This window comes from Clarias gariepinus, chromosome 15 (assembly GCF_024256425.1).
Source record: "Clarias gariepinus isolate MV-2021 ecotype Netherlands chromosome 15, CGAR_prim_01v2, whole genome shotgun sequence".
Taxonomy (NCBI): Eukaryota; Metazoa; Chordata; class Actinopteri; order Siluriformes; family Clariidae; genus Clarias; species Clarias gariepinus.
This window is the reverse complement of record NC_071114.1, coordinates 18,072,822-18,099,387: the sequence shown is the minus strand read 5'-3', so window position 1 is coordinate 18,099,387 and position 26,566 is coordinate 18,072,822. Positions and strand designations below refer to the sequence as shown.

Genomic DNA, 26,566 nt, shown 5'->3' with positions numbered 1-26,566 from the left:
CACAAATGATGAGTAAATTAATCAAAAAGAGAATGGTTTTGGGCCCTAAAGGATTATTAGTCACAAAGAGAAATTATTGTGACTAATCAGGCATTTGTTTTATTATATTAGTTATTTTTATTTTACTATTTTGTGTGTTTATGTAAATTAGCCCTTATGGTAATTAATATCATATGACAGACTGAGTAACAGACAGATGATCACAGCCTCAGGACAGTTTGTGACCATGCAGCAGCTGTTATGTGCATCTGCATGTCTCAGTAATTAAATTATTAATCAGATTAAATAAAACGTTACGCCTTTTCTTAAAATAAAAGAGTATCCCAGTGGTGTAGGCCTAGATTTTTTTTTATAGACACAGAGTTAACATGGGTATGTGGGCTAGTGCTGGAAAAGTTACTAAACCGTGGTGGACTGTGTATAGCTTTATCTTCTGAATTCTTTGTTTCTGTTCATTTGTCCTAAAGTCTTTACTGCTTTTGGAAATAATTTCTAATTTTTATGTATTAAACAAAAACATGTACATGTATCTATTTGCATATAGTTATATTTAATGTTATGTATAGTCTGTTACCTCTGATACATTCATTATACCAGGGCCAGGGGCAGCTCAGTGGTTAAGGCATTGGACTACGGTTCGGAAGATCCCAGGTTCACATCCCACAACCACCAAGTTGCCACTGTTGGGCCCTTGAGCAAGGCCCTTAACCCTTAACTGCTCAGATGTGTAATGATATAAAAATGTAAGTCGCTCTGGATAAGAGCGTCTGCCAAATGCCTAAATGTAAATGTAAATTATACTTTCCGAAATGTTATATAACCAGTATTCATTCATTCATTCATTTACCTTCTATACTGCTTATACTGTACAGGGTAACAGGTAGCCTGGAAAACTTCAGACTCAAAGCACGGTATACCATAGACAGTGCGCCAATCTATTGCATGTCACAAATGCACCCACCACACACTCACACACTCAACCTGGAGATGCGATGCAACAGTGCTAACCACTTCGCCACTGTGCCACCTATATAAACTATATTTAGATTCAACAGATTCCATGTGACCTTTGAAATGTCTCAATCAGTTTACAATTCAGTCCAAATAACCCACACTCAGCAATTAAGTGTATCTTCATAGTTGTTAACATTTGTAATTATGTTATTTGACTGCTTTTCTCTGTTCATTTGTGGTTCAGATTAGTTTCCTACCTGAAATGTGTGGTACTGTGTCGCCCCCTGCTGTTTAGAGTTTAAAACATAAACCAGACCGTTAATTGACCAGATATAATAAGCAGGGATGCTGTAATGCAGTGGTTCTGAACCCTAGTCCTGGAAAAGCCGTGCCCTGCACATTTTTAGTGTTTTTTCAGCTCCCACATACATGATTTAACTAATTAGCTTATTAGCAACCTCTTCTAAATAGAAGTGGATGTGTAGAGCAGGGAAAACATTAAAATATGCAGAGTAGGCGATCCTCCAACACCAGGGCTGAGAACCACTGCCATAAAGTGTGTGTGTGTGTAGGTATTTTCAATCTTTTAAATTAATGTTTCTGTACTGGGGCAGCACAGTGTAGTAGTGGTTAGCACTGTGGTCTTGCACTTCCAGGGTTTGATTCCCACCTCAGGTCTGTAAGCATCAAGTTTCCTCTCTCCCCTGGGTGCTCCGGTTTCCTCCCACAGTCCAAACATATACAGTCTAGGCTAATTCGTGTTCCCAAATTGATCCTGTAGTGTGTGTGTGTGTGTGTGTGTGTGTGTCAAGTGATAGATTGGCATCCTGTCCAGGGTGTACCCCGCCTCGTGCCCTATGTGTACTGGGATAGGCTCCAGGCCCCCGGCGACCCCGTATACAGGATAAAACAACATAGAAGAGGAATGAATGAATTTCTGTATTGCGTCATGTTACTGGTGAAATGTTCCATAAGTTAAACATTATTAAAATAAATGTCTTGTCATAAGGGTTGTAAGGGTTGATTGTAAACACTTAAATTAAATTAAATTAAAGTCATTAAATTTGATTCACAGTGTGCTCCTGAGTAATGTGTGGTTCTCTGTGCAGGGATGTGATATGGCCCTAAATCCAGATCGTCCTCAAGATGAAAATTAACTGCTGTAACAGATTAGTTGTATTATTATTATTATTATGTCTAAACAAGGGACAATTATTTGTATAAGACTAATACAGGCTGGTTTGGTTTAAAATCTGTAAATAATATGTAAATATTTGGACTGTTTTCATGTTAAAAGCGTTTCTTTATCATCGTACGCCTCACTGTTTAATGACTATATTTCCCATCATCCATAACAACTAGGAAGCAGTGCAAGTAGTACTTCCGGTGCATCTCAAGGTCATTGAGGAAACGATCACGTGGGACGTCCGCAGGGCACCGGCTGAAGTCCAGCTCTACTAGAGTTTGTTACACGATATTTAAAAATATAAAGATTTATAACGGAAGAGATGGATAGTTTTGGATCAGATTTTTCCTCCGCCTCAGGAAGTGGAAAGATGGACACGGGCGCTATCATGGAGCAGGTGAAGGTGCAGATAGCGGTGGCTAACGCGCAGGAGCTGCTGCAGGTCGGTGTGACGGTTAGCGCTTAACTTCATGACTGACTGACTGAACGTCCTCTGGTGTTAATGTTATTACAATTTTAATTATATACGTAATTCTAATGTTGTCGAGGTTTTTAGCAATTGAGTTTAGAGGCTAATAGATAAACCTGTTAATATCTGCATGCTAAAATTATACACGCACAATAACTTATTTAACTATTAGTAATATACCACAGTCTGACAAAATGAAATAAGTTTGTTATTTAACTTAGAGTTTAGTTCCAGCTTTAAAGGGATTTACCGCCGCTTTAAGTTTATTAAAAAAAAATTGATTTAAATTTACTGACATCGTACAATACAAACTTAATGTGTAATGAGAAGGTTTCATGTACTGTACAGTAAGACCATGTGGAACAACACACACACACACACACACTAACTTATGCATATATATGCACACACATGGACTCACACAGGCAAACAAAACATGTTCTCAAATATACACACACACACACACACACACACATATATACACACAAAGCATTTCACTGTACTGTGTTGACATGCATATGACAAAGAAACTAAACTAAAAGAGTAACATTAGCAAGGTATTTAATAACACACATTAGCAAGGTATTTAATACATACAAATTAACAAAATGAATACATACAAATTAATAAAATGAAGGGCTAGACTTTTGCCCGTGTTCTTAAACATTTTGAACATCTAACTTCATACTGTAATTATTCCAACAAGGATGCAATTATAGGCATTGTTTTTAAGCCCTTATATGTCTTATTAGATTTATTTTTAGAATTCTTCACCTAAGTCATTGATTTTTTTTCTTTGCCCCTGAAAATATCTTAGAGAATGACTGATAAATGCTTCAAGAAGTGCATCGGCAAACCAGGCAGCTCATTGGACAATTCAGAACAGGTACAACCTGTGCTTTTAACTTTACTTGTATATGTTGGTGTATTTATATTCATACATTCACGGTTTATTATACATTTCCACTTTTACACATACACAGTGGAAAATTATGTGGACCCCTGGCCGTCACACACTGTACACTCCGCTCTAAAAGTATTGGAACGTCAAGGCCAATTCTATGGTTTTTGCTATTCGTTGAAGACATCTGTGTTTAGATCAGAAGATGGATATAAAGCAGTGTTCCAGGTTTTATTTCCTGATATTTACATCTAGAAATGTTAAACAACTAAAATGTGCATTGGATCTTTTGTTTGAACCCACCCATTTTTAAACTGAAACATAACTTTAAAAAAAACATTTAAACAAACATTTTAAAGGTCTGTTTCATTTATCTCTGTAGAGAAAAAAATGTTAGGTGAAATACTTGCAAACTGATTTAAAGATAATATAAACACAAGTTTATACAGGTTGGATTTTGTGCCAGTTAGACACATCTTATTAATTCCTTGACAATTATTCAACATTATTTGTGTCTAGCATAAGACATAAGCAAGTGTCATATCTCTTGATGGTAAACATGCATTTCACTAAACTGATGGTTGTTCATCACTATCCATTCTGCCAACCCTATTTAAAATAAACTGGGGAAAAAAGTAAATTGATGCCTATTTACAGTAAGCAAATAAGATAGATTACCTACTTATTAATGTAGTTTCAGTCATGGCGCTATGTCTGTCATGCTATCATAGGATTATCCCTCTGTTACTTTATTCAGTTAGACTTGCTGATATACTAATTTACATAGATCTATAAAACAACACAGATATTGATAAAGCATCTGTAGTAGTCCAAAGCAGGCCCGGTAGCTCCTGCATTATTATAACCTATGTGGTTATGTAACAATAGAGAACCATGCTGTTCCTTGTGGTTTAAAGTTGTTTTTATTTCATGGAAAGACAGGATAAACCGTGTTAAGGGTCTTTATGTACAGTAGTTCTTCAGTAGAAAGCCTAGCTGTTCCAATACTGTTCCAGAGGGGTCTGTCTCTACATGCATACTATGTTAATGTTTTAGGATATACAGTATTTAGCTATATACTAGAATGTCTTTGTTTGTTTAGTGTTACATTCTCTTTGACTGGAACTAAGGGGTCAAAACCTGTATGTACATAAGGCTGTTAAGATCTGTGTTTGTAAGTATGGAGTTAGTTTCAGTATGTTAGTTTATATGCATTCTGGTTTTATATGAACAGTTAAACCTGGGATTGCGAGCATAATTTGTTCTGGTAGTGTGCTTGTAATCCAAAGCACTCATGTATCAAAGCAAATTTACCCTTTAAGAAATAATGGAAAAACCGGTGATTTATTCCACAATCCAAAAATATACAGATAAAAATTATTAATACAAAATATATACAGTAAAAATAAAACAAATTAACCTGCACTTTACTTTTAAAAAAGAATCGTAGCTGGTGTGAAAAAGAGGAGGGGAGAAGGAAGGAAACGTTGCAGTACAGTTACTAAATAGTCATTACACTTGGTAACGCACACGCGCGGCAACAATGCTTTAGTAAACAGTACACACGCATACAGATATTGACTATACGAGTGATGAACACGCACTGAGACTAAGCAAGGGATAATTACCCACAATCCCACAGCTTAAGAGAGAAAGAAATATTATTGGCTCAGTTATCATGTGATGCTCAGCAGGCGAAGCGTACACATACTACTCATATGTCAAGATCTCGCTCGTTTATCTAGTTAAAATAAAATGTATTTAAAAAAAATTTAGCTCGTCTTGCAAAACTCTCACAGACCAAGTTATTCGCAATCCAAGGTTTCACGGTATTTATACACAGTGTTGGGTGTAACGCGTTACAAAGTAACGCTATAGAGTACAGTACTCTGATTACTTTTTTTGATTTACTGAGTAATCTTAACGCGTTAGGTCCGCCATTTAAGTACTCAGTTATTTAGTTACTTTTTAAAAAATGTAATCAGTTATTTAGACAATTTATGCAATCCGTGAGCCAGACAGCAGTCATTTCCAATATTGTGTGTGTGTGTGTGTGTGTGAGAGAGAGAGAGAGAAAGAGAAAGTCATTCTACAAGCCTCGCCCCCGATAAACCGTCCCCCCCTGTTATTCCTGCTGTTATACGCCTATCTTACCTATGCGCTTTGACCCCTGGTTAGGTGCGGTGTTAGGCACCATGAGTCGTGGCGGTTGCCCGCCCATGTTTCACTGACATTCTGCGAAGTTCTGCAAGGTCCACAAGCGTTACATTTTTTTCGCACAGAAAGATGGAAAATAATCATTGGCCAAAACTCGGGGTGAATTATCATGAACCGTACTCATGATAATATAACACACAGGTATAAGTTAGTGATGGGAAGTTTAAATCATTTTAGTGACTCGGTTCTTTGAATCTCGTTCATCAAAATGAACAAATTTTTTTTTTAATCATTTAGTTCATTTTGTTCTTTTGATATAGAAATAAAATTAACTAAAAAGTTTATTTAAAAAAGAAAAAGACCCACAATACGTCTACATACACAAATTTTGGCTATTCCAGTAATGAAAATATTACAATGCAGCTTTTTAATAAACAGAATGAGTAGCTCACCTCTCATATCTTCAAGTCTGAGTCGTTCGTTCTTTTGAATCTATTGCACAGCATAGCTCTATGGGAGTCACGTGACAAAGGAACGAACAACTCGAGACATGAAGATTCGTTGAGAACCATTCGATTCTGTTTCCAGTGTGCTGCATTGCATAGCGTCTATGGGAGTCACAAGACAAAAGAACAAACGATTCGGAGTAGAAGAGTAATTGAGAAAGAATCGCTCAATTCTGTTTCCTGTACATAACCTATGGATGTTTTGCGATGCTTTGCGCATGCGCGCCCAGTAGAAAATAGACGAATCAGTCTCCGAGACTACTCGTTCTTCTAAGTAACATTAAAGATTCGTTCAAAAAGAACGAATCGTTCATAAATGACCCATCACTAGTATTAGTAGTTAACAGATTATGGGCAAACTTCGCTAAGGGATGATGGTAAAATAATTATAAAGGTCTTAACTAAAACAACATGCATAAGGAATCACAAAGAAATTTTCATTTTCTGCATTAACTCTAATTAGTACTCTAACTAGTTACTTTTATCAGAAAGTAACACGGTATTGTAACTGACTACTTTTTAATGGGAGTAATTTTGTAATTAGTTACCTTAAAAACTAACGTCCACCCAACACTGTTACGTATACATACTAATTCATAAACACACAAACTAAGATGTTTTATGAACCTTAGTATGTATTTATTTAGTATGTACACGCTAACAATCATAATGACTTGCATTTGCTCAGTCAAATATGTTTGTATGTAACATTGTATTCAAATTACATTCCTGCAAGGATATGTACATGAAGACAAATGTTTGTACATTTTTACGTGTTTTTTAGTTTGTATGTATGCATGCATGTTGGTAATTGATTTATTGACTGATTGCAGAAATGCATTGCCATGTGTATGGATCGGTATATGGATGCCTGGAACACAGTATCCCGTGCATACAACTCAAGACTTCAGCGGGAACGAGCGCGTATGTGATGCATGCGTTTTAGCTTGTTCTGCCTTGCCCTGACACCTATCCCTGGATAAAGAGGTTTTGGGCTGAAAACACAATAAGCTGACAACTGAAGGCCATCAGAGGAACCAGGATGTCATGAGTTTTATTAGACTTGGAACAATTTCTTCATTCAGTTAATGATTGGTGGACTTTTTTTTTTTTTTTGATTTTATGGACTCAATGTAATAAGCTTCAAACCTTAAAATGTTGTAGATCTAGAAATGAATAAGAGTGTGATCAGTGTTTAAAATCCTGTTGTAAGTGTATGAGCATGTTTGGATAATGCCGGTGTTTGATTGGTCGTGACTGAGCCGATTGTTAGTCAGATAAAGCCTGTGTGCACAGTGGCACTTCTTAAGTCGGACTTGTCCTCATGTGGACGCTTGCACCCTCCCGGCGGGATCGCCGTGTTGTCTCATCTTCCCGTCCTCTGCTCCACAAACCTACTTCCTTTCAACGAGGACAATTCAGGACCATCTCTCTTTTCATAACTGTAGCCTCTTCTTGAGGACGTGCTATGCAGCCCTACTTTCTTACCTGTGCCGAAACAAAATGCGATTGTCACAGGCAGATTCTGGTTTGTCACACAATCTCTTAACTACAAAAGTGGGTTTGTTTAAACGCTGATCACCTCACCATAGATCTTGCAATAAAAGCAGCTTACATTGTGAACGAAGCATGTCAAATGTCTGGGAACAGTCCTGTTTTGCCTCATTTAACCTTTGAAATGACAGCAGACAGCCTCGGAATTCACAATCTGGGTAATTATTAGTCATTCACTTTTGAAACCTTTCAGTAGTTTATGCATGTGAACAGTGTGGTCAGATCATTTTTAATTAACTTTATTAGCACAGTGTAATATGTGCACAAAATTTCAGCCTTTTTAATATTTACCAAACTTTAAATACATCAAAGCAATGCTCACACCTCCATTATCCCATCTGTAATTTGCCCATTTATTAATTAATTAAAGTTTTACAGTATCCCTACTATTCCCAAAAGTTACAGTAATCTGCAATACAAGTAATAAAATAAACTTCCTTCATACTATACTATAGATAAAATTATATTCTAAAAGATTATAGTATGCACACACATACAGTACCAGTCAAAAGTTTGGACACAAGTTTGGGTTTATTCTCTGCATTCTAGAATAATACTAGATATTATGAAAACTAAAAAATGATAAACATGGCATTAGGTAATTAATTAACAACAAGAACGTTGTTACTTTAGAACACAAAGGTCAGATGTTCTGGAATAGTTCTTGCAAGAACAGTATTGTCAAGTGCCTTTGCAAAACCCATCAAGCACCAATGATGAAACTGGCTTTCATAAAAGACCATCCCAGGAAGACCAAGACCAAAACCTACCTCTGCTGCAGAGGACAAGTTCATTTAGAGAAACCAGCCTCAAAAATCACTAACAAACAGCACCAGCAGAGCATAGGCTTTACAAATATGTCTTATATGTCTTTTCAAGATATATCTTAATGCCTTCAGCATTGTTTTATAATGTAGAAAGAAATTAAAATCAGGAAATATCATGGAATTGCAAGGTGTCCAGACTTTTAAATGGTTGTGCGTGTTTGTTATATATAAATATATGTGTGTATAGAATTTTATAGTAGAAATAATTTAATTATGTCCACATGGTAATAGTAAACCTGAAATCAACAGCTAGTACGAAATTATTGCCAAAATTTAAAGTAATACAATTCTTTTTTGACCAGAGTAATAAGAAATTATTTGTGGCCTTATAGTCTGAATATGTGGCCTGATATTACTATGTTTTAGTTTTTTTGTTTCCGGGGTCATTATGTAGAAAGTCGTAAACTCCTGGCAGAAGTGACCAGGCTTTGTGCTGAACACAATTCCAATTGCAATTTCACTGATTGCTGGTCAAGTTTCCAATACATAAAACATTTATGCAAGTATGTTCAATGATGTTTTTCCTTGTTCCTTTCATGTCTTCAAATTTGTGCAGCATAAAACCAGGGTTAACTATTGATTTCATACGTAAATGGACTTCGCCAAAACAAAATACAACTCACCACATGAGGTCAGCTTTTAATGTTCCCAAGCTTCAGTAGAACCAAAGGTTTTAATTGAGGCACAAACAATAATAAATACCCATAATAAATATGCAGCTTTTCAAGTAAGAATGCAACAGTAATAGTCTGTACATCTTTAAAACGGGAGGTATGTTGATATCCATTCCCTGATGGCCGTGACCCGTGTATAAACACCAGGAAATCTGTTCCGAGCACAGCCTCGACCCCAGCTAGTCACCCCAGCTATGAACCACCGGCCCCGAGGCTCACGACATGCTAAAGGGCCTCCAGAATCTCCCTGCAGAGAAACGATCAGACCTGCACTTGGTTATGTGTTTATCAGTATATGGAATTCACACCATGTTAGAAATGCAATTACGTCAAACTCCAAATGTTTGACCTTTTTAGGTATTGCTAAATGTAATGTTAATCAGTCGAGTCTCACCAGACATGTATCAATGCCACCTTCCATTGATCCAGCACACATCATGTTGGCAGTCAGTTTTCTTCCGTAAGACTGCTGACACTCTGATTGGTCTATTATACCAACTTGAGCTTTCTGTAACTGATTAGTTAGCTTTCCTGCATGACAAGGAGAAATCAGACGATTAAACTAAAAAAATACACAATTTTGCAACCAGCAGTTGATAAGTTTATTGACAGATGAACCAACATCTGGCACCGTGTGATGATACTGAGTGAATAAAACACTTCAGGAAGTGCTGTTTCAATAACAGCATGACATGGCATGTTTTGTCATCTCTATAGAGGAGTAAACAGTTCATGATTATAAATTTATAAACCTTTGAAATGGATATGTGACAGCTATTTCGTGATGTACAGTAGTGATGTAGATCTAATAAAGCATTTTGATTATTATAACTATAGTCTAGTCACTGCAGAAAATGTACTTTCTCACCATCCTCCCTCATTGAACCCCAGCCTGTGATGTAACACTCTGTGCCCTTGAAGAAGCTGTGTGTCGGGGAGGGTAAACACAGAGTCTGGATGGTGTAGGAGCTTGGTGCTGGGATTGAGAGCTGCACCAGGGCCACATCGAAGTCCATGTTGCTGCTGTTGAAGGCAGCATGCTGGATGATCCTCTGTACTGGAATGACCAAAGCTCCCAGTCCGGACCGGACCACCGAGCCTAAACTTACCGTCCAGCCACTGGGGTTTGACTCCTTTCTGGTAAACACATTGTGAAATGGTTACAAAAATGTGGAGCAAACAAAAATGGACCAAGACCATAACCCTGAGTAACATCAAGACTACTAAGCACATGGCTTAATTTAAGCAAACAATACGATTTTGTGTTCAGAATCCACATGTCTAGCAGCATGTATTGTAGTCTCTGAAGCATAGCTATGCCAAAGGATATTACTTTAAATTTACTGTTGTTAAAAGACAAATATAAACAAAATAACGTTTTCCAATGTGGCTTTCACTACCCCTAGTGGTTCAATAAGGCTTTGCAGGGAATCACAGGACTGCAAACCCTCGAAAGAAAATACAAGCAATAACCAAAGCTCAGGATCATTCAGGGACCCTGGAGCCACGAGGCAGTGTTCACAGCTTTACATTTAATGTTGTAAAAAGTTTGGAAAGCTTCTGTTCTCGCTTATGTTACAGCAGCCTTAAACAGTTGTTCCCTTTGAGAAATGAGAAATTACTCACTCATCTTCTTTACCGCTTTATCCTGTATTCAGGGTCGCGAGGACCTGGAGCCTATCCCAGGAGGCTTAGGGCACAAGGTGGGGTACACCCTGGACAGGGTGCCAATCCATCCCAGATGAGAAATTACAAAGATTCCGATTTTACTGTTTACATGGACACTGATCTGATGTGCATTTACATGCTCAAAGCATTTGACCTTCGGAAAATATTTATTCTGGTTCTTTCCATTGTGGACCATTTAACCTGCTTAACCACCTAGCGGCAGAAGGAGAAAAAGTATTTTGTCCAACTTTAAGGTTAGTTTAGGCCTCCTATCTATTTCTGACAAATAGTGCTTTTTGCATTATGATTAGATAAAAGAATTCAGTCTGATGTATGATTGGTTAGATGTGAAACCATTAACCAATCAGTACTTATTCCTCAGCCAAACATTGAGCAGACCAAAGTCCAAAGAGTTTTATTCTCAGAGATTACTGAAAAGGCATGGAATCTATAGTGATTTTCCAAAGACTCAAATTACCTAATGTTACCCATATGGGGCAAACATGCTCAGAAATTCCACCAAGAGAGAAATGATCAGATTAAGTGTTTACATTGCTAATATATTGTGGCGTGGTCGGGGTTTTGACTGGCAACCATCATGCTTTGCGGGAGGGGTTGCTGTGTGTTCACCCTGTTGGAGAATAGTGGCTTCGGCCATGTTGTGTGTGTGTGTGTGTGTGTGTGTGTTAGGTGTGTGTGTTCTATTGAATGTTTTGATTTATTGCTAAGGCTAAATTGAATGTGGTTCTTCTGTGAAGGTGCTGTTCATGCTATACAGTGCTGTGCTTAATGAAGTACTCCCAGCCATTTGCATTGGGCAGCAAGAAAGCTCACTCGTCTCTCCAACATCCTTTCCAGTACATACTACACAGCATATCAAAGGTTTCCACCACCTCCACATTCCTATTAAAAATTAATTTATCACAGCCACAGAAACAGTGCCAGCAAAGTCAGTAATATGATCATAGACCTAGCACATTAAGATGAAGCTATAAAATATGATTTGCTGCCTCATTGCTGTCAAGGCTGCAGTTATAAAATATTGATCAACACCTTGTGACCATTTGAAACGCAAAATTCACTAGTAATGGGGTGTAAGCCTTTTAGCACGAATTCTAAACACTGAACATGTTTTTTAACTCTGATAATCCAACATACTAACTACATACATACAGAAGTGTCACTTTTTTTGGTGGAAGAACAAAGCAATATAGTTTCTAAGAAGCAGAACCTGATCAGTAATAAATATAACCTAAATATTTTAATTATTTATTTCTTTAGTGTGGTATCACTGCTAATGTTAGTCATAAAAACGTGAGGTATAAAGTGTTTTTCTTCCTTTAAGCTTGATGTACCTGGTGAAGCAGTGAGCAGCTGTAATGAGCCATTTGCAGTGTATAAGAGTGGCACCACAGCGATGTAAACGCTGGAACTGTAGACTCGCCACCCATGGCCACTCCCCTCGACGGGCACTCATACCTCCCACAATTCTCTGCTGGCCGAATTCAGGTCGCTGGCCACAGTCTGTAGGAAGAAATCATGAAATAAGGGTCATGAAGTGTTTATTCTCATGTTCATTAGCATGTTGTGGACAACTGATTTTTAAATGTGTAAAAGTGTGCTTTTGTACAAGTGTTGTTCTTGTCCATAATATAAAACTGACCGCAGTTTTTCTCATCAGCTTCATTAGAGCAGTCGGCGACTCGGTCACATTCCGGGTTGATCTTGCTGATACACACTCCAGCACCACAGTTAAAGTTTCCACTGCAGTTTACAGCACCTAAAAATATATATTTATCTTAGGCTTAAATTTACTCATTTACTTTCAGTAAGTGCTGTATCATGGTCAGGGTTGCAGCAGATCCGTAGCCTATCTGGAAAACACTGGGTGTATGGCAGAAATACACCCTGGCTCCATACACACATTCACACTTAGGGTCAATTTAACTTAGCTAAGCCAAGTACTGTTGTGTTTTTTTATGGTCTTTAGAGGAAAACAAAAACATGCACAAGATCTGCCCAGACAGTAACCCAAGCTTAACCAATGGTTTGAGCCAGCGACCCAAAAACTGTGATGCAGGAAACACCTCTGTCTTGAAGAGTCTTAAATACTTTTAAACCTACAAATTTTCCTCTGACACATTGTGACCAGAGCAGAATCTACTATGTAACAATGTTGTGACATTCCCACCGTTACTGGTGCTCCCACTAGGAGTTGAAGTGATGGCCACAGGAGTTGAAGCGATGGCCTTAGCACGAAGGATTGCAGTGTTTGTTGCGCTGCGAACTGTAGGTCTTTCCTTCGTGCTACTGGGCTCTGCATGGCTCAGGATCCAGTTGCGGAGGACAGTGACCCTGGAGTAGACTCCTGGCTTGTTCATTTGTGCACATCCCATTCCCCAACTGACTATACCTGCCAGGAAGAAGCGACCAGTGCTGCTTTCACACACTAGAGGACCTCCTGAGTCTCCCTGGGTGAAAAAATGATGCTGCTTTAAACAAACTGATACTGCAACTGCGAAAAGGCCTTTAAATAACATTATAAATAAAAATTATAGGTATAACATGAATAAAAGATATTGTGTATGATATATTGATGAGTCATCAACTGGTGGAATGGATATGGACTAGAGAGTTTAAAGGCGACAGTAGTATGTGTAACATGTGCTTATACTACAAATCAGTTCCAAAGCTCATGTGTCACACCTGTTCAGACGCTGTGCCAGTAATGCTAGTTGCTTATTCAGATCTTTTTATTGAACAAATTTTATGTCAGTGGAGCTTTACATTTTAATATGGATAGTAATGAACAGAAACCTGACAGGAGTCGACTTTTCCCTGTAGAAATCCAGCACACATCATGGTTTTGGTGATGGTTCCTCTGTACACAGTTGAACTGTTACACACTTTCGAGTCAATGATCTTCACTGAGGCTTTTTGGAGCATTAAAGGCACCTGGCCTGCTCAAAAACACACAGAGCCAATACGAACGTTAAAAATAACATTTGGATTAAAGGTTTTGCTAAATAAATCAAGAGTAAGCGTGGCACTTAGGTTAAATCTGATTAACCCATGGCAAACCTGAACCTGTAACATTTCCATAATTGTTAAACTAGCATGCAAAATTATGACACAAATGACATTAATGACATTATATATAAGTAACTAGCTCTTTAATCCAATACTACTTGTTGTTAGCTAAGCCAGTCTTAGGTATATTCCTAAGTAGCACCTTAAACCAATTAATTTAAAAGTAAAACTACATATTAATTCTTCAGTTATAGGCATACCAGGCTTAATACCTAACCAATTGTTTACTGTCTTGATTTAGTTGCACAACATTTCAATAGTCGATCGTTTGTTTACTTGCTAGATGTTTAACGTTAAATAATATATAGTAACGTTATATATTAGTGTAAATAACCAGTAGATATTATGTAAAATATGCTGAATTATTACAATTTAAATTAAAAACAATACAAGATTTCTACCTTGTTGTACCTACAAGTAGGTTAAAACAATGCTTGATCCAAATCTTTTTCCAAAAATGTTCTTACCAAATTGCTAACGCTCACCACCTATTATAATGGGTTCAATTCTGTTCGCTTTACATTTTTAATGTTGGTAAATGTTGGAAAATGGATGAAGTAGTTATGTAAGGGACATTTTGCAAGCTTCCCCCCGAATTAACTCTATGAGTTAGTGGACCTTCCGTGAGCAGATTTTATTACCCCTCATCTCCACTCACTGCTGTCCTGTTTGATGGCTCCCCAGCCAGAGATGATGCAGTCTTGTCCAGGACTGAAGACGTGAGACAAAGACGGGATGCATATGGGCTGGATGTAAGGAGTGAAAGTCAGAGGCTTTTCCAACTCTAGGACACTCACATCACTGTCTGAGTTTACAGGGTTATAATGTGGAGAGATGATCAGAGACTTGATGTTCACTGTTACGGCTTCCTTCTCCACACCCGTCACTACACTTGCTCCAATCAGTGCTGCCCAGTCCCTTGGGTTTTTACTTCTGCAGGAAACAGGAGAGTCTTGTTTAATATAGCCTTTAAAGAAAAAAAAAAATAAAGGAGTGTGTGGTTTAGGTGTTGGGTAAATCAGCTGTTTAGAGGACAATTGTTTAGTCGAACATCCACCTAACAGATCTAAATCTATAATGAATCTAATAGCCTTTACTGAATTTAATGTGGCTTGTTGTTATCCCACTTTACTGAATTAAATGTGTTCCCTTACCTCCTATAAATTGTATGGAGTAGGTATTTCCACCTGCAGTTATTTTTTAGGTTTTAGTGGTTGGATGGTTGAGTGATTAAGTGTTTGAGGGATTAGAGTTTAGTTGCATAGCTAGTGTTTTAATAAAATTATAGTTTTAGTAATATAATAGGTAAAATATATGTTGGTTTGTTGAAGGTAAATTTACTGGTTGAGGGAATTACAGTAGTGTTTTAGGAGTTCTATAGTTTAGTGTTGGACGGGTTTTGTAGTACAATAACACAATGGCACATTGGCTTAGTAAATAAGTGAGTTTTTGGTTTCATGCTTTGTTGGTTGAGGAGGTCAGTAGTTTAGTGGTTTAGTAGTTTAGGTATTTAGTGGTTCAATAGTTTAGTAGTTAAGGAGCATAATGATTAAGGTGTTAAATACACTGGTTTTGTAGTTAAATAGTTCACCGGTTTAGTAAATAAACATATAATTTTTTCAATTGTTTAAGTAGTTGAATGGATGATTTGTTCAGGGGGCCAGTGTGTCAGTGTTTGACTGATTTAGTGGCTCAGTGGTTGTGGAGTTTAGTAGTTAAAGAGGTTTAATAGTTAATGGATATGCTGATTTAGTAGTTTAATGTTAATGTTTAGAATCGTACATGTTGTTGATATGTACTGGCCTCTCAAAGCAGTGTGCAGCGCTGACCAGCCAGCGGCGGTTGATGATGGAGGCTCCGCAGGTGTGATGACCCTGGAGTCTCAGACTCACCTGCCAGGGCAAATCACCATGATGGGCATTTTCACCCCCAACAACACGACTGTCGACCACCAGCTTCCTGCCACATGCTGCTCATCACAGATGACATGGATTCACATAAAAATCATTTAGAAGTGATATACATATATAGTAATATGGCTTTATGTATTAAATAGATACAGTCAAGTAAAAAAATATTTTCCTCAATAGCATTTTTAAGGAGCCTTAAAAAAAATAAAAATAATAATAATACTATAGAATAATAATAGTACTATAGAAAAAAAATTTGTTTTTAAAAATTGTCTTTAGACCTGATATTCCTCCGAAAGCTGTTTAGATATGAGATATGGTATGAGAGCAATTAAAAAAGCAAAGGATGTGTCTAAAAATCAAAACAACATTATTGCGTTCAGAAAGAAAGATGCAAACTTTTAAAGAGGTACAATATAGATCTGTTCCTCCCCTGATATAACACGATCATAACACTATTTTATAACACAAATTTATGGGTCATAAAATGTAAACAGAACACAAAAAATGTCTGGTTGGAATACAGTAAATCAATATTCCTCTCTTTTTCATTTATTTTGGGTATGAACATTTTTGAGCATAACAGTGTATGGATAAAAACACTGCCTGGACTAAAAACAAGGGTTTTGTTTGGATTTTAATAAGCATATACTGTACTTTAATTAGTTAGATGCCTTTGATTAGATAATTTCTGTAGTAATTAATGTTTTTCAGCTGGTACTTTTCTTTTAACCCTAACTGGTGCAGTGAGTAGCTTATTATTTCTTAAACAACCATGTTAAAAAACATATCCTATAGTCCTGAAAAAAATGTTACAGTATTTAAAAAAAGAAAAAAATGGAATTAAGTTAAGAACTGTCCAACACATTATTTAAAGCTAAACTGTTAACCAAGTACGGAGCCCCCCAGGAATCATGAGGGGGAAAAAAGAACAAACAGAGCACACAGATTAATAAATCATGCGCTCGGATTAATTAATCCGTGTGCTCTGTTTGTTCTTTTTCTCCCCTCATGACCCCTGGGGGGCTCCGTAAGAATGAAATCGCATGAAGCGGGATGGGAAACATGAATTGGCCAATACAGAGTCATGATCTTAATTTCACTGAAAGGCTTGGGGGTGTGCTTGAGATGACTTTATGGAGTGGTTTGACTTTCTCATCATAAGTGCAATATCTCAGCCAACAATTAATGCAACTCTGCGCAAAAAGTTTTTTGTAAGGTTGCCTTCAAAAGAGCAAATGAGTGCTGTAATTAAAGTTAAGCGTAGTCTAATAAAATTTTAGTGTATTTGACTTTTTTTAGGCCCTGCAGTGTTAACAATGAATTATTAGTCTTTTTCAATGATTAGTTATTAGATAAACAATTCTTATTAGTCATTTTACATTAAATATAATGAATAAAATAGGGGTCATCTGTGACTAAGATGAGTAACTCTGAGTAACTGATTTATTCATGCACATTATAAATATAAATGGTAATCATGATGCTTTTAAAAAAGTGAAAAATGTTTTGGGCCTTTTTATTTACTCCATATTGACATAAAGCAGTGACTGATGAACTGACGCGATAAGATGATATAGTATATTAGTGGTATATACTGTATGGAGAAAATGCTCACAGCAGTTTGCTTCCTCTGATTTATTAGAACAGTCCAACATGGAGTCACAATCAAGGTTAGGTTTAGTCACACACTCCCCACTGGCACAGGTTAACGTGTCATTCGAACATCTACCTGAAATTAAGAAACATTATTATAAGATGACATGAGCTTTAGAACAGTATGTCTACTGATCAGTAGATACTGATGTCTAAACTCAGAGCAGTAAGAAAGTTAAAAGTAAGAAAAAGGGTTAACTTCTATTTAGACTCATGGTTTAAAACTTTATATTAAGTCCCAGATATTTGTTCCTGACTGCAGTTGCCAAACAGACTACAGTTCCGGCACTACATGATTCAATTTGCCTTTTGCAGCAATCACAAAGAGTCAATCCTTCTTTGGCAGATTTTGATGCAATAAAGCTGATTTAATTTTGGTGGGAAAGAATCCAGGTTTTGAAACACATTCAGAATTACAAATGGCACTTTTAAAAGAATGTTAGGAAATATAGGAAAAGTATAATGCAATTCATACTTACTTGCATTAGCATTGATTACTAAGAAAGACTTTCCACTAGCACCTAAAAGCAGCAAAGCAGAAAATAATAAATTATATGAGAAATAAATATATATAGTCTTACCTCCTGTTTTATCATAAATTAAAACATGCAAATGAGCCTCCAGTATATGAGGTGGTCTGTTCCTTATAGCACTACACTGTTGAATTTTGAAATAGGCTCCAAATGTACTAATTCATTTCCTGTAACAGCTGCTCTGACAATAGTTCTGGCCATAAGAAGATTCAGGTTTATAGTAACATTAATTAATCTTCTATACCACTTATGCTGTACAGGGTCCCAGGGAGCTTGGAGCCTATCCTAGGAGACTTTGGGCACGAGGCAAGGTACACACTGGAAAAAGTGCCAATCCAATGCAGATCACACATGTACAAACACACACACACTACAGCAAATTTGGGATGGCAAATCAGCTTAATCTGCATGTCTTTAGACTATGGGAGGAAACCGGAGTACCCAGAGGAAACCCACCAAGCACAGGGAAAAAACACAAATTCCATGCACGCAGACCCAAGGCAGGAATCAAACCCTCGACCCTGGAGGTGCAAGGTCACAGTGCTAACCACTACGCTACCATGCCACTCTTTATAGTAACATGCCTGTTTGCAGTGGTGGACTGGCCATCTGGAGCACTGGGAGCTTTCCCGGTGGGCCGCTGGCCAATGTGGGCCTGTCCAGTCAGTACGCAAATATATTTAAAATATGACAGAAACCATAATATCGCATCTCTTTTCTACGCAGATAGATGAGTGTGTCAATCATATAGGCGCTGCAGGCAAATAGAGTGTGTGTTTGTGTATACGCCAATGTATTGCCCTCCCTCCTTCCCAATTAGTTTGGTCTATTAATTTAATAATAATTAACTATTTCCATGAAAAAAAGAGAAAAGAAAAAGGTGGAGCTAAAAAGTTACACGAAAAGAAGAAAAAAAGCTTTAGAGGTAGATGCTGTGAAATGCAGATTGTGAAATGCAGATTGTGAAAAGCAGATTATGAACAGATTATGCCTTTCGTGTGAAGGAAAATTGCAGTTCCGCAGGTTCTGACAGCTCCAGCATTACGGTCAGGGATATCAAGCCTGGACGCAGCAGCAGGGTCGGTGATGAACCAGTGCCTGCTGATGATGACCAACACTTCTCCCCTTCTAGTAAACTAGTTACTCATTTTAGTTATTATGGTAGTCAATATTAATTCAAAATAATGCTGAGAAATATTATTTTTAATTAATATTGACTACCATAATAATTACTAGCACAAGCTAATGTTGCTACTGATTTTTTTCCAGCTTACCTGTTCAGTTTGATTGCCATTCTTTTAACTCGGCTTGGGTAAAGAAGGGGAGAGGTGTTGGTCATCATCATCATCATCAGGCACTGGTTCATCACCACTGACCCGGCTGCACATTCAGCTTACACTGATGAGTGGTTTATCTTACACTGTATCAAGATGAGTTGTCTTTATTGTCTCTATATGAGTTTATATGTTTTCCTTTGTTTTAGAAATATTACCCAATATATGTTCACTGATACTTTAAATAATATGTTTAAATAGCATTTATTTCTGTATTGCATTATATAATTATAGTAGTAAGTGGTGTTAAAAATTAATCTCCACATTAATGAGCCAAATAGAACTAACACAATCTTTTCACAATCAATCAATCAATCAATCAATCTTTTTACATCCATGGACACTATGGACAAATCCACGCACATCTACCTTCACATCTACACTACATTCTGGACCATTGCACAAAGACCCTTTTTTTTCTATGCATATTTGCACACCATCTTTCTTCCAAAAATATCAAAATTTCTCAATTTCTTAAATGTTCTTGTACAGTATATTTCTATTTGTACAGTATATTTCTATTTTTATGTACAGCATATTTCTATTTTAGTTCTATTTTTATCCTAGTTCAATTAAAATTTTCTATCATATTTCTTTTATTTATATTTATTTCTTATTATAAGCTTTAATTCTCTTTTAAGGTCACCGGCGGTCGTATAAGCATTTCACTACATTTTGTATTGTGTATGACTGAGTATGTGACAAATAAAATTTGAATTTGAAATATATTATGATATGTGATGAAATATATTATGAATGTGGTGGGCTGCTGTGGGCCAGAAAGTCCAGGGCCACTTTTTGGTCCCAGTCCATCCCTGCCTGTTTGTAATGCTTTAAACAGCTTATTTACCTGAATGTTTGGTGAAGATTTCAATGAAATATCAATGAGAATTTTTAATTTTATAAAAATAGTTTTCTGACATATTAAAGGGAGAAGTTTACACTTTGTGGAGTTTTTGAGATATGACAAGCAACAGCATTTTAAGGAGAGAGAAAAGAAACAGGGAATAACTCTTTATACAGTAGCTTCTATAACACTAACTAAGTGCAACATGCTTCTCTTTCTTTAATAAATAATTGCAGTCAGTTGTAAATTGCTGTGGTATAAGAGAAACTAAATGCTTTAGAAACATATTTATAAAGGGCAACTGTTCCAAAAATTGCTTTTACCCAGAAGGATGATGCTCTGAATTTCTCCAAACCCAGGAACGCTCAGTGGCTCTGGGCTGACTAAAGCCTGAAAGCCATGTTGAATCTGCTCCTGGATGAAACGGTCTGTGTCCTCAGCAAATTGTATTTGAAATCTGGACACTTTGAAGACCATACTGATTGTCGCCATCACATTATTACTGATGTTCCTGAAGCACACACCAGCATACAGGACAAAATGAGGGTACTTCCCAAATATCAATTATAGAAAGGTATATTTTTAATTATAGAAATATGCTGTGTATTATGCCTACCCATATGCAACGATGTGGCAGGAGACAAAATGGTGTGCAATCGATGATGTGAGGAAAATATTCTGAATCTGTAAAAAGGTGAAAAAGATTTAGGTGAAAATGTGTATTATATAATAAAATTGCATATTATGCATGGATCTTTACTTTGAATATGTAGCAGTAGCACATGAAGTTTGCAACATGCACCTGCTCCAACACATTCAACTGATCTGTCAGTTACCAGGGAGTGCTTAGGGGTTGATGAATTACAGACTATGTCTAAACGGGCTCTAATTTACATTCTCAGCTTTTTCTTTGTCATGCTCCTACTGTACCTTTGTTTCCAAAGTGGCTGTCAGGATTAAAAAAAATGCAGACATTTTATCCTTGAGGTCAGGTTTGTACTGTAGGCCTTTTAACTCCACTGTATCCATGAAGTAATGCTCCTTCTGCACCGTATATGCTTAACATAACAAACAGAAAAGCAATCTGCATTATTCATTTGAAGGAATAATCCATCCAAAAAAGAAATGTACATTTTGTATGTTTCTCATTAAACCACTGCAATAACTGCAATGCAGTTAGAGCTTAATATTTCTTACAATAAGATTAAATCAAGATATATAGCACTATGCACACATTGTGTACATTTAAATCACCCCATAGTGACCCACAATTGGCTATTTAGTGTCTTGTTGATGTCGTTTCTAATGCAATGTTGTTTAAAAACATGGAGAAAAGGATGTCACTCTCTATACCGCTTTATCTTATATTCAGGGTCACTCACTGGACAAGGTGCCACTCCATCGCAGGGCACCCACACATACCTCAAGCAATTTGGGAACACCAATTAACCTAATCTGCAGATCTTTGGACTGTAAAGCAAACCCACTAAGCACAGGGAGAACACGTAAACTCCATGCACACAGAGACAGGAAATCGATTCTGGCCGGGAATTAAACCCAGACCCTGCAGGTGCAAGGCAACAGTGCAAACCACTACACCACCGTGCCACCAGGATGTCAAAAATACAAAATAAATACAGAAGCAATGCACTTTTCCCTCAGAACATAATTAATGTAAAAACTACGGGAGATGTTCAAATCAAACTGGGATTATTAACTGGGCAGAATAACAGGACACAGTTACTAGTAAAAACTACCTTTAATTTTTTAGATCATCTCAGCATTTCACTAGCGCTTGGACACCATCAAGGCAGAACTATGATCAGACTGTCTGCTTCACATCTGAAATGCTGGCCTTTAATGGCCCCAAATGTAAAAATGGCTTGAAGCGAGGTTAGGACTGTACAGGAATGTGACAATAACTCCCAACTTAAATCCTGTAATGTGCAAGTGGTGTGGTGGGCAGTATGGGGTTGTGAATTGTCCTGTAATAACAAAACGCCTTTGGTGATCAAACAATGGGACATTTTTCCTGAGAGTGTTCTACTTGCTGAATTTTCACAGGAACAACTGCAGTGGGCTCCCAGTTTGCCTTGAATGCCCCACGTATTTCCTTTTTTTTTTTTTTTTTTTTTTTCAATTTTCTCCCCTAATTTAGTCGTAAGCTCCCACATTAAGGCTACTACCATTCAGCCGGGAGGGCGAAGACTATCACGTGTTTCCTCCGAGCCGTGTGACGTCAGCCGACCGCATCTTTTCGAACTACTTGCTCACTGCTTGCTATGTTGTTAGCTGCCAACTTTTAACAATCTTTTTTTGACAATACGAGGGGCAGTTTTCCTTTCACAGCCGGAGGCACAGAGAGAGCTGATTGGCCGCCACTCCGGAGTAACACACTCAGAGGAAAGCGCTAGCCGCTCCTTCCACGTGCGCGAGCTCACAGACGCCCCTGATTGGCTGTAGAGCTGTGATTAATGTGGGAGCACAAAGTACCTCTCATCCCTCCCCCCTGAGAGAGCTCGGCCAATGAGCTCTCTCTGTGCCTCCGGCTGTGAGAGGAAAACTGCCCCACGTATTGTCAAGGAAAGATTGTTAAAAAGTTGGCAGCTAACAACATAGACTAATTTGCATATTGATTGAATCATTAGGATTGTACATGAAACCTTGGCAATGGAAATTTTTATGATGGCACAGAGAATAGCATTTTATCAGACTAAAAAAACAAACAAATTGTAACTTACTTACTTATATAAATAAGTCATACATGCAAATTGATATTAATTTACATATAATTTAATCAATAACAAAAAAATAAGGCAGTAATGTTTAGGGGTCAGGAAAGAGACACAAAGGAAACGATTGCAGATGGAGTAATTAACTTTTATTATTATAAATACTGCAAAGAGTTTTAAGGTAAGAGCAAATAAGTGTGCAGGTGGACAATCAGCAGTGGGTAGTGATTGGTTGTTGGCAACAATGGCAATCAGTGATTATTCACGGAAAATATTGGCCTGAGAAACCATGTCTTGGTCAGAATGCATACTAGTGGTGGGGAAATGAACCTGTGCTTTCAACTTTTATAGACCACAGTTGTGATGTGATCTGGACCGTCAGTAACATCTCAAAAAGTCACTGGATCTGTCACTAGGAGTTGCGTCTAAAAACCTAGCCACTGTACTAGCACCATACTGTAGGTCAGACTTAGCTAGTTGGCCGTTTTAAAAAAATTAGTCACTATCTGACATTTCCAGTTTATCTACATAAACAGGTCAATAGCAAAGGTTAACGCATTGTATCACTCACCTATCACAACACCCACAAAAGCACAGATGATAAAAAACACCATGATGCTGCAGAGTGTAACACACGCGCACAGAGAAGAGGATGAGATGGGAGGAGGATCAGCCTCAGGCCAGTTACTCCGCTGCTGCTTCATGTCTTTATACGTGTACAGAAATCTGAAGCTCTGAGACCTAGAACACAAATAAGTTTCAGTGGGCTACAGTTTCATCCTGATCTTTACTGCATTGTTATGCTGCCTGCTCACACCCCACAAAACACTGATACGTTTTCAGCTCCACTGTAGTAGGACCAAAATGATCCGGAACAAAATGAAATGTACATAATGTTCACTTTACATTAATTCATGATTTAATCAGACACATACTGTATATACAGTATTTGCTTAGAAAAGAATAAAACACAATGGGAAAACTGTGATAAAACAGTTATTGTTAAAACCTTTTTTATTAATTTAAGAATGATTTTACATGAAGGATCTGTTGTGAAAGTCCCCATGAATAAGCTGCTACTGCAGAAATAACATTACAATAAATACCTGTGATTTGCAGATAACCTACTGTTCTGGAAAAGGAATGAACAACTTCTGATAAGTCAGCATTCAACTTCAAAAATCCAAAATACCCCTTTAATAAACACCCAAAAATCGTTATATAATTGCATTAAATTCAAATTTTAAGTTCCAGTTTCAAAGTTTTAGCTTTCTCTGCATCATTGACATGTTTTGTTGCTATTCCACCTTCAGGCCTGTTGGGGTGGAATTAAATTAAACTGCTTTAAGAAAAAAAGGTGATTCCAGCATTTAGCTAAACAGCACTTTGTGTGTCCTAATGCAAAAAAATGTTATTTGAAAAAGTTTGTTATGGCAGCCGCTGCATGATGGCTTAAGAGAAAAAAAGACAACTGCAAATTTAGCTTCACAGGTTGTGAATGCATTATAACAGGTTATGAATAAATTCATAACCTGTTCAAATGCATTTATGAGTTAATTGATATAATAAACATAGTGTTCACCAATGAATAGAAAAGCAAGAGGGTTTTGCAAAAAGTGGTGTTTTAAATACTTATAATCTATCATGTTTATATTGCATAATACAAACTAAAACTAAATAATGTTATGACTGTATTATAAGTTGATATGAATATGTTCATATCTCATTATTCAATTCAATTCAATTTTATTTGTATAGCGCTTTTAACAATTGTCATCGTCGCAAAGCAGCTTTACACAATCAAAAGAATTAAGTTTGTATGGAACGTGAATGTGTATAAATCAAAATGGTAACCTTTAGATAAAGCATTATACTTTTTTGTTAGTTTCTTATTATAAGCCAGCACTGTTGCAAACGTTATGTATTATGTAGCCATTTATTCAGTGTTATATCCTGAAGAATAACTGTACTATGCCCACAGCTTTTGTTGTTTAGTCCCTATACCAGTCATAATTCAGGTTTGGGTGGACCATCAAAAATGATAGATTTGAAATGGGTCTATTGTATTTGAAATGGGTCCATTTTCACTGACTATTAATTCCAGGCATTTAAGTCAGAAAAAATAGACATATGTTTAAAATCCTTGCTTATTATTCAGTTATTCCTGTTATAACATATTGATTAACTAAAGTAAAACCAGTCAACGGTTAATGTCCACTAGAATTGGAAGTTTACCGTGTTTAGAAGACTGAAGGAGGAGTTTAAGTTTAGTTGTAAGGTGGGATATGTGATTCCTGTCCCCTAAAACAGCGCCCTTTGTCAAAAGGAAATTAAATGAGCTTGACATTTTGGAGAAATCGGTGCGCTGCAAAAATGCCATTTTATCATGTTAAAATATCTTAAGTAGTCAAATGCATCTTGGATATTCTATTATAGGATTACAATTAACCAAATATAAGATTATTTAAACAATTATACCTATATATGTGTTACACAGAAATCCAAAATAAACTTTTTTTTTTTTTGGTTACATGGAGTGAAGATATGTAAATACTTCACAAAGACTGATATCCAAATGCGATTTTTTTCTAAAAACTTGAGTCCTTACGAGAAATCATTATTACTCACCGTTGAAGTAATGGCATTGACGCCTCTTGTTAAAAAAAGAGGTCAAATGCTGAAACCGCTCCTTAAATCCAGTCCTTCTTTTGGGTGTGGAACTGAGCGAGACAATCAAAACTATCAGATATCCAACATCCTCCTCCCTGCAGCCTGAGCTCCTACAGCCTCCTCTTCAGCTCTTCTAAAGCTCAACTAAAGCAACAGGAGCATCTTACAACTTTACACTAGACACACCCTCTAATCTTAATGCTGTCTTTGTGAGGAACTTCCAATCCGATAATGAATAGCTCATTAATGCTGTGCCTTCCCCTGAATTTTTGCTAATGCTTAACTTCAATTATCACATAGAAAAGAAATATTCCGCAACTTTTTTGATCTTTAATAAGTAAAGAAAATAATGCTTTTTAATACATTTTGTGAGGACTAAGTCTGTAACTAATCTGTGTGCAACAGATAATCCCACTAACTTGCTCCAAATAAAAGTATTTAGATTGATGCTGCAATCTGTTGCACTCAAGAATTGAAAAACCCAATCCTTGACATGGAAGAGTCAAAAGAAAAGTTATTTCAGTCCGAATTTCAAGTCAGGAACTTGGGTATTATCCACTTTCTGAGTTCTCTGAAAAAACCTGATGCAACAGTAATATGGTAGTCAACTAAGAGTTTACTTTAAATTATTTTCCTCTTATTGAAGCATGACTTTAGATAAGTATCTTTGGGTTGCAAAATAGTTTAACAACTTCCAGTTGGATTCAGGATGTTATTCCATTGAAATTAATAAACAAACAACCATGCAAAAATCTTGGATCTTTAAAATTGCAATAATAATTAATATAAATGTCAGTAATATGTTTATCTAGTTAGTTAGAGAATAACCATACAGATATGGACTTACTCTAGAATTCTGTATATTTGAGCTGAAGCACTGGAACATGTTTAGATCAGA

At 36.9% G+C, this 26,566-nt stretch overlaps 2 protein-coding genes across 2 annotated transcripts; one reads left to right on the top strand and one right to left on the bottom strand.

The window, feature by feature from the left end:
• The first annotated feature begins 2,352 nt into the window (after window positions 1-2,352).
• On the top strand, window positions 2,353-7,800 carry timm13 (translocase of inner mitochondrial membrane 13 homolog (yeast)). The gene is made up of 3 exons (XM_053513754.1): window positions 2,353-2,582; window positions 3,427-3,495; window positions 7,007-7,800. Exons 1-3 carry the CDS (start codon window positions 2,463-2,465, stop codon window positions 7,103-7,105), a joined length of 288 nt encoding a protein of 95 aa, XP_053369729.1. The 5' UTR covers window positions 2,353-2,462; the 3' UTR covers window positions 7,106-7,800.
• A 121-nt stretch (window positions 7,801-7,921) lies between these two features.
• tmprss9 (transmembrane serine protease 9) lies at window positions 7,922-25,761 on the bottom strand. Its single transcript, XM_053513753.1, has 16 exons — window positions 25,627-25,761; window positions 23,570-23,739; window positions 21,197-21,324; window positions 20,883-20,950; window positions 20,590-20,777; window positions 18,032-18,073; window positions 17,515-17,628; window positions 15,790-15,955; window positions 14,645-14,919; window positions 13,714-13,856; window positions 13,088-13,367; window positions 12,560-12,676; window positions 12,252-12,420; window positions 10,097-10,365; window positions 9,623-9,759; window positions 7,922-9,475 (listed from the first exon to the last, which is right to left on the bottom strand). Exons 1-16 carry the CDS (start codon window positions 25,641-25,643, stop codon window positions 9,314-9,316), a joined length of 2,445 nt encoding a protein of 814 aa, XP_053369728.1. The 5' UTR covers window positions 25,644-25,761; the 3' UTR covers window positions 7,922-9,313.
• Between the last annotated feature and the right edge of the window lie 805 nt (window positions 25,762-26,566).

Bases quoted from the DNA above. Each gene is read 5' to 3' on its own strand.
- timm13 (XM_053513754.1), top strand. From the start codon at position 2,463: ATGGATAGTTTTGGATCAGATTTTTCCTCCGCCTCAGGAAGTGGAAAG. The intron at 2,583-3,426 runs GTCGGTGTGACG...AAAATATCTTAG, and splicing joins ACGCGCAGGAGCTGCTGCAG to AGAATGACTGATAAATGCTT. The intron at 3,496-7,006 runs GTACAACCTGTG...GACTGATTGCAG, and splicing joins CATTGGACAATTCAGAACAG to AAATGCATTGCCATGTGTAT.
- tmprss9 (XM_053513753.1), bottom strand. The intron at 21,325-23,569 runs GTGAGTGATACA...TGTTATGTTAAG, and splicing joins TTTTGTGGGTGTTGTGATAG to CATATACGGTGCAGAAGGAG. The intron at 14,920-15,789 runs GCCAGTACATAT...TGTTTCCTGCAG, and splicing joins GCTGCACACTGCTTTGAGAG to AAGTAAAAACCCAAGGGACT.